Raw genomic sequence first — 8,667 nt, forward strand, 5'->3', positions numbered from 1 at the left:
GGATCTATAAAGTGAGCTGAGATGACATGATGTGAATTATTTATAAACTGAATTGAATTAAATTTGACCACTTAGTTAGATTATCTAGATTTTGTCATAGCAAATCCAGGTTATTAATTTCCCAAGATCTCCAGTAGCATTTCTGTGTACTGTATAAATAATAATAGCAGTTTGGATGTCTTGTTAGTGTAGATTTTATTCATGAGGTGCTGGTGCCTCATTAACCAAATGAGATGATGATGAGAGAACTTTTACAATGTGCTGATTGTCAGCTGGTAAACAACTGCTGCTTTGTGTAAAAAGAGCTAAACGTGGAAAGAATTTCCAGATACTTCTACTTAAGAGTTAAGTCATTTATTGTGAATTAGTTTGGTGGTTAATTTTATATTTTAACTAACATTAAGAAGTAAATATAATTTATGAATTAGCTCCAGACAAGGATGAACACACAAAGGAACGGAAATAGAAGTAAACGAACCAGGAGTGACTTCAATAGTGTCCAGATCAAGTATAGTTTCTACCACTGGGGGGCAGTCTTCATCGTCTGGCTCCAACCAGTGAGTACTCAGGGACAGTTTGCTGTAAAAACAACATCACTTGTTAAAGCAGCAGATTTTAAAGCTGAACTCGTCCTCAGAAAAAATTTCTATCTTCTTTTTTAGAATAAAAATTTAGCAAAGACAAATTACCTTTACTTTACTGTCACTGTTTATGAATTGCAAAGTTTAGTTATTGTAAAATGTGTATTTTAATAATAGAATTATTATAATTTTCCGTTTTTATTTCCTTTTATTTAAGGGTTTATGTTAAGTCTCACTACAGCGTCTTCTGTATTGGATGATGTCATATATAATTTTAAAAGTTTAAAACGAAACTGTTTTTTTTTTGTCTTTTATTATATAAAATTACTTAAAAGAAAAAAATTACAACATTATTCAAAACATACAAAAAACAGAACATATTTGCTAAACAAAATAAAAATTACAAAAAAAACAACAAATCATGGTTATTCATTCATTATTCATAAAGTCAATTCTTTACTGTATTTTCTGTTGAGAAGTGGTCCAAATATTTCCTTGCATCGGTCCTGGTTCATGTTGTTAACTGTCCTCAAATGTCACTGCATCAGTCCAGTGAATAATTTCCAGCGATTGACATTCTGGAAAACGAAACTGTTCTGTCTACAGGCTTGGTGTTAAAATTAGATTGTCTGTAAATAACTCAATTATTTGCATTTTTTTATGCAGGGTAGTATTATTTGTAAAACAAATATGGATCCACTTTTTAAAAAAATAAAACAATTTATTCTTTTGTTTTTAAGTGTTGCTATTTTTTTCCCCTTTCAGTTTGAACTTGTGAAATAGGTTGTGATTCATATGTTGACCTTTTTTGCCCACTTAAATTGTGTTTGTTCAACTAAAGAGATATAAAATAAGGCAACATAAATTAGAGTTTTCTCACATGATGGCTGTACCTGAACAAAGGGAATCTGTCCTTTTCATCACTTTTCTTATAGCTTTACCACAGCGCCCTGACTGGACGGACTCGCCGTGTCTGAGCCAGTCCGCTGCAGCATTTTGTGCATTATCCTGTCATCATGCAAATCTAATGTGTAACATGTGTAACGCAGAAACAAGTCTGGATTCCAACATTAACAACCTTTCTGGTTTGCATTAGAACTTAAATCACTGCATGTTTGCAACGCTTTGCTAATCAGTTTTTACAATTTTCCTGCTTAATGTTGTGTATCTATGTTGTTCCTTATAAAAATAAGATCAATATTTTACCTTTAAGCTATCTCTTCCTAACTTGACTTGATAAAAAGAATACAAAGTAAAAAGTTAGAATGTCACAGTCTGATGTCATTAAAATAGGACCTTTAATCTGGAAATCAATTAATTATTTTCCGGTTATTACTCTTTACAACAGAGCTATTAGTAAACTCTGTGACCCTGAGCCAACAGAAAGACGTCAGGACAAAACAGAGCAAACATGTACAGATAGAAATAATCAATACTCAGACAGACCCAAGCTTGTTGATGCATTAAATTGATGTCGATAGCGTCAATTACCAGATATCATAGGTAAATGTTAGAAAGAATAACAAATGTTTTCTTTGTATTTAAATCTGGTTTCCAGTGTAAATCATAAATGCATACTGATTTTACTGATGTCATCATGTAATCTGTCCACTGAGGTTTATTTCAATGCTCCTGCTTGGTTTTCTGATTCTAAGAAGGATCAAACTTTAATAACACTCAACAGGACTTTTGAAGATAAGGCTTTTAAAAAGACAATTCTTTTTAACCTGTATATTGTCACAGGCTTGGTTCTGTTATGTTTTCTTTTGAGTATTCAGTTTAAATTTGCTTCATGTTTTCTAGTTTTATTGGTTTAATTCTTATTTGGTTGTGTTTTGTGGTTATATTTCAGTTCTTCAGGTTTTTATTTGTTGCCCTTTTGTGTTGGTCTCCTTTTTCCCTAGCTCCTTAGACCGCTCTCTTCACACCTGCTACCAATCTGCTCGTTAGTTCTCTCTTTGTTCAGTTATCCATAAATTCTCTCCTTGTGCAGATCCTCAGTGCTGGTTCCTCGACTAACTTCATCCAACTCTGTGTCTTCCTAGTTGTGATTGTTTCCCCCTGAAGTCTCCATGGTTTCTGGTCGGTTTTACCTTTTTCTTGTTTGATTTTTTTGATTCCTGCCTCAGTTGTCTGTTAACCTTTCATTACATTTACAAGAAACTCACCTCTGCCTCCCTGCCTCTGCATTTGAGTCTTAAAACCACAACCAAATCCTGACATATATAATTAGAATTTGAACCTCCATCCAAAGGTCACTGATGAGGACTGAACGCATACTGGTAATGCTCAGCTGCATGTGGTCAGATTTTAAATGCCACCTAAGAACTCCATCGTACTCGGAGGTCTCACCAGAGTCGGACAGCAAAGCGCTGAGGGTTTTTTGGGCATGCGCATACAGCATATCTGCCTCCCATAGTGCTAGGCCACTGGAACAGGCCTTTTAGCGTCTGCTGGGTTTCAGCATCACACTGAAAAACAACTGAAAGGGAGGGAAAAACAAATTAAAAGGAAAATAAGCACTTCTTTTGTGTTTTTCCAGCTGTGCAGCTGGTTATCATGTCCAAGAGCATCGGCCATACTTACATATGCGACTTATCTGTACGTCTTGTGTTGCTATGGAGACCGACCCATTGTCATATGGCATCAGCAGGCAGTGCCGTATTTGGTCTTCCATTTCCTGTGTGTCTGACTGTTGCACTGACACTTGGACCTGGAAAATGAAGCTTTCTCTGCAGACAGTAATCATTCATAATTTGCTGTGAAGATTTCATGATCTGACATAAAAATGTATGAGCAGAATGTATGTATTTATGAAAATAGCAAATTAGGATGCTTAGGTTTAATCCAACAAGAGGACAAATTATTGTAAACCTAAATTAAAGTGACCTAAGACACATACACATGAGGACACTGGTGTTTTTTTTTGTTTTGTTTTGTTTTTCTGCAGCCCTAAGGGCAGTTACACCTGAAACATTTTATTGCATTACTCTACTTCTTTCCAGGAATCCATACCTTAAAACTCCATCTTTCAACATCTGGAGAAAGAAATAAGAAAAAAAAAAGTGCATTAAAAAGAAGATAAAGGATGATGATTGAAGGTTTTCTAGTGTTCACCTTCTCACACATCGTCTTATTTTTGGTCAAATGTTGACATACAGTCATGGAGGGGTTCAACGTCATATTCATTCTTGATTTCCAGTGAATCACATAAATTGATCTCTACTGCGTGTCTCTCATCCAGCTATGATCAAAGTTATAATTATACTCTAATATTATTTGGTTAAGTATCCTTAGCAATTTGCACCTGAGTCACATTCATTTTCTTTTAGCCTTGAACCGATTATTGACAGTTTTGATCAGAAGGGACTAAGCTTTATGGCATAGTTCAAATTTTAACTAAGTTCGTAGTTGGGCTTTTGAGAGGCTTTAGAAGCTAGGTAATGCTTTATCCATTTTTATTTTAGATGTTTGGGATTGTTGTCCTGTAGGAAAAATTTATTTGATCCAAACTGTCATATTTAGATAAGGGATAAATTAGGGAGAATTTGCTCGGAAACACTGGATGGGTGGATTAACCAAAGCTCAAGCTGATGATGAGCTAAAAGAAGCTTAAAAATCAGTTTTATTGTCTAAGCTTGAAGTTTGTTTTATTTTTTAAGGGACTGAGATAATAATCTCAAAGAAAAAATGACCATTGTTTAAATGTGGAACTTAAGGTACAACTTAAATGAGAAGATGATTTGAACAGTTTACTGGACAGACAGAACATTGCCACAACAACAAATGTAATGTTTTATGGATTGAAAATGAGCCCTTCAGGCTCCAGCTGCAAAGCATGGTAGTGGCATTATCATGATGTGGGACTGATAATGAGCATGTAAACACGGATCTGAAATCAGTATTTAATGTCTTCTTTAATGTCCTTATTAAGGCAAATTTACAGAATATCCTATAGAGAAGTGTCTGAAACCAATTAATTGAATTGAAGCGGCCGATCAGAAGACTGGTTTTAAACCCATTCAGGATTTAATGTCTTAGAGACTTTTAATGGCAACTAAAAACTTGATAATTTAGCAAACTGATGAGCGACTTTTACCTGAAAACTGAGGATGTATCTTTTAAATTGTAAATTAGATGTTTTAATCTTAATTGGACAGAATCTCCCAAAACTAAAACATAAAACAACCAATTTTTGTTTTTAAAGAATTCTCCTTGTTTTCTGCTTTGTTAACATCCAACCCCAAATAAATAATTGTTTAACATCAATCCATAGAGACCCTGAGTTTAAACTGGTGACAAACAGTTATAAACTTCTGACTGCAGCTGTATCTACTCATGTTTAGAGAGCAATATTTTAATGAAATGCCTTTCTGGAGCTAAGTTTCAAATGTGTTTTTTATTCCTGGAGTTTGTTCATATCATATTTCCTTTACTTTGATGTGTGTTTGCAATACAATAAACAGGAAAAGATGTTACATTTAAAAATAAAAAAAGAGGCTTTTTTATTATTATTATTTCAGTATATCTACTTACTTGCTCTGAAATAGAGTGAACGTCTCTTTCAGGAGAAGGTCTGAAACAATAACAGATTATTTGCCTATTTTTCAACTTTTTCTGAAAATGTATAAATTAAAAGCTTTATTTCAGACAAAAGAGTTAAAAAAATAAGAAAAACATGCAAATATTATAATCAATAACATATATAATTGTTATAAGGTTTGTCTGAAAAGGGGTATGAAGAAGTCAACCTTATTTAATCATACTCCTTCACCTTATCCTATGTATTTAAACAGTGTTGAATCAGCATCCTTGCATAGCACACCTCTCTGTATGGGGCAGCAGCTGCAGGTCCAGCACCATCATTAAGTCATCAGGGAGACTCATGTTAAGCTGAAAGGAATTGAAATGTTTCACTCTTGCTTTTTGTCTTGTTTTTTGCTTTCTAGGAAGTTTTAATTTGATTACTTGTGAGGCATACCCAGTTAGGGAGGATCGCCTGTGGGTCGCAGTGTCCTTTTATAGAGACGTTCACCTTGACTTCGAAATAAAGTTCTGTTTTGGGAGAAATTGATAAATCAGAAGAGTTTTCTTAAGACTCTGAGTTCATAATTATAATTTAAAAACCTGTTACCAGAGGGACCAGAGACATTTGCAGGGGTTCTGGTAATGGTGTAGGTTGTCACTCCTCTGGTAGTAAAAGTTGTAGTAATAGTTGTTTTCAGTGTTGTTAGTTGGGTGAACGTAGAGCTTGAAGCGGTGTTAAAGGTGGAGGTTGAGACAGAGTTGGATGTTGCTGTGGCACTCTGAGGGCTGGTGGTTGTCATGGAGAAACTCTCTGGAAAGGAAGCAGTTGATCAGACTTTCTGCACAACTCATGCGTATCATATATCCTCGGAGATGTGGGAGCTCTTTCGTACCAACAGGGGTGGTGTAGATAGTGCTGACGTCAGCTAGCAGCAGCAGATCTCTGAGGTCAGTGTAGACGACTGAAAGGTCGGCGTACATTTCTTTTTGCACAGCTGCAACATCCAACTTAGGGATGACATTAATGTAAACCAGGCAGTAGAACCTGCAAAAAGGAACTCAATATTTAAGTATGAGAAAACATAATAGTGGTATTTAGAGACTTTTTTTTTCATCCTTGTAAACAGAGTCTCTCTGTCTGGTGAGCACCTTCAGGACATGCATTAAATGAATTGTCATTAATATGAGTATTTACCTGGAAATGTTTTCTGGAGCCCACCGTGCCTGCAGAAGAAAAAGACACAGTTTTAAAATCTAATTCTAAGAGTTAGCTTCTCCTAAATGTCAAACATTGCTGCAAGAATGAATTTTAAATTAAGCAGCATAGTTATGTTATTAAAGTGTGTTTATTAAGTATCTATCAAAGCCATTGGAAGGTTAAGCTGCCTGTTATCTATGCATTTCTGTTTGCTTTAAGCAGTTTTCCAGCTGTAACTGTAGTGTGTTTACCAGCCCGTCTTCAGGTGGGGTTTTTATGTGTTCCTTTCTATCGGATCTGCATGAGAGATCACAGACACTTAGTTCACAGTTCATTAGTTCTGCTGTAAAACAAGGTTTAATCAACATAAACCAAAAGGTCAGAGTTGGGAATCTGCTCTTTTTTTACCTGGTTGCTTCAAACACAGACACTCTGTGCAAATAGATGTCAGATGGTAAAACCTTTCTGAGCTGCAGGGAGAAAATATTACAAATAATTACGAGTTCTTTGCAGTTCAGCAAAGGAAATAGATAAAAATATTATTATGTGTAAAAATATCAATTATATTTATGCCTATATTTGTTAGTAATACTCATTTCTATTCAAACCACTACCTGTACTATAATAAAAGGCTCTAAATCTCTCTGTTTTCTCTTCTGTTTGTGTATCTGTTCTGTAACACATCTAAGCTATAAAAAAAGAAATCATTGATTACATCCTAAACAAAGAGGTAGTCATATTTTCTGTTTTTAATACACAATAAAAACTTGAAGATGTGTGTTCTTTTTACCCAGCGATGCGCAATGTCTCTGGCCTGGTAGAGCTCGGTGGTGTTTTTGTCGTAACGCATGATCACAAACTGGACGATGACCTCATAAAAAGACCATTCTGACAAAATTAAAACCAGTAAGAAAAAAGTATTGGGGTTAATATAAAAACAAGCTTACGTTAGTCATAGTTTTAAAGGTTTTTTTTTTATATATAGTTTTACAGAACTTCAATATTCAAGTGTGAAACCTTCAAGTTTACTACCCTTTTTTCCTAACATGTTTCAAATTTATGTTATTACTTTTTTTATGACAAATTAGTGTTTGTGCTGTAAAAGACAGGATATCTATGGAGGATAAAAAGTGCCAAAATTAAATAAATAGATACAGCATTAAATAAATAATTAAATGTGTCAATAATTAATTAAATGTGGAATTAAATAAATAAATTTGTCATTCATTAATTAAAACCACGTCACAATTAAATAAATAAATACAGCGATAAACAATTAATTAAATGTGTAATTCATTAAATAAGCAATTCAATATATAAATGTGTCATTAATTTAATAAAATACATCTTCATTTTATTAAAAAAATATATATAATTATTTCAGTGTGTATTTAATTATTTCATGGTCCTGTGTCGCAGTGCATCGAAACCATTAAAAGAATCTGTCAAACTCACCCATCAAAGTTAGGGGGCGGGGTTAACGCGAATCGAGTCTCTGTAATCGATTTGCTTCGCCTTAATGTGCAGGATGACCAATCAGGTGTTAGATAACTGCCCCCTAACTTTTTATCCTCCATAGCTCAAAACTGTTAAACTAGCTGCTCCTTCTTCTCTAGCTGAATATCGGGGCTATAAGAGCATGACAAGCTGAAACCTAACAGGGCACTGAAACATGCACAGGTCTGTCTGCTGTTATTACCAGCATTGTAAAGTCATACCCCACTTTTCAAAAGCATATATCTTTTATTATATATATATATATATATATATATATATATATATATATATATATATATATATATATATTACAGCTGCAAAGCTACTGGGATTTCTTTTACAAACAAAACATCTGACAAATATGGTTTACATTTGTCCTGCACCTTTAACCCTGATCCACATTAGGGCTTTAGTTGGTAATCCTCTTCAGAAAAACTTTTAGTTATACTTGGGGAGTTATTTCTTCCATCCTAATAGTATTTTATATGTATTGTATTCAGCAAGAGGAATAAAACAGTCATATCTCTTTGAGCGATAAAGGACTGTAAAAACTCTAACCAATCTCTGTTATTCAGTACAAATGGAAATAACCAATCAATACCCCTCCTCCGCCTCATGCATTGGTGATTAACAGTCCTCTGCAATAATGCAATAATCTGCAGGAGCAAATACGCGTCTAAAACAGAAAAAGTGAGCCCGATGTTTAAAAATTTCTGCTGTATACAGTAATACTGGATGGCTTTAACTGAAAATTGCTTTGAAATATTAATTCAAATAAATAAATGCTGCAAATAATCCTCAAAATTCTCAATATCCACGTTTGAAGTATTATACATTTGAAAGGTTATAGTTAATCGGACTGAT

The 8,667-nt window shown here is 34.2% G+C and overlaps 1 protein-coding gene and 1 long non-coding RNA gene across 2 annotated transcripts in view; both read right to left on the bottom strand.

The window, feature by feature from the left end:
* The window catches only part of LOC107084178 (G-protein coupled receptor 126-like), an 18,425-nt gene extending 12,301 nt beyond the window's left edge, over positions 1 to 6,124 (bottom strand). The window contains exons 1-7 of the mRNA XM_015373889.1: positions 6,002 to 6,124; positions 5,716 to 5,919; positions 5,563 to 5,636; positions 5,407 to 5,474; positions 3,168 to 3,313; positions 2,934 to 3,063; positions 479 to 579 (exon numbers count right to left, since the gene is read on the bottom strand). Coding sequence (XP_015229375.1) covers positions 479 to 579; positions 2,934 to 3,063; positions 3,168 to 3,313; positions 5,407 to 5,474; positions 5,563 to 5,636; positions 5,716 to 5,919; positions 6,002 to 6,089 — 811 coding nt within the window. The 5' untranslated portion in view covers positions 6,090 to 6,124. The remainder of the gene's footprint in view (positions 1 to 478; positions 580 to 2,933; positions 3,064 to 3,167; positions 3,314 to 5,406; positions 5,475 to 5,562; positions 5,637 to 5,715; positions 5,920 to 6,001) is intronic.
* Positions 6,125 to 6,714: 590 nt separating this feature from the next.
* LOC107084205 overlaps positions 6,715 to 8,667 on the bottom strand; it is a 5,138-nt gene continuing 3,185 nt past the window's right edge. The window contains exons 2-3 of the long non-coding RNA XR_001481211.1: positions 7,097 to 7,194; positions 6,715 to 6,776 (exon numbers count right to left, since the gene is read on the bottom strand). This is a non-coding gene — a long non-coding RNA (uncharacterized LOC107084205). The remainder of the gene's footprint in view (positions 6,777 to 7,096; positions 7,195 to 8,667) is intronic.

The sequence above is a fragment of the Cyprinodon variegatus genome, unplaced genomic scaffold, assembly GCF_000732505.1.
Source record: "Cyprinodon variegatus isolate N-32 unplaced genomic scaffold, C_variegatus-1.0 Scaffold94, whole genome shotgun sequence".
In the NCBI taxonomy this organism is placed as follows: Eukaryota; Metazoa; Chordata; class Actinopteri; order Cyprinodontiformes; family Cyprinodontidae; genus Cyprinodon; species Cyprinodon variegatus.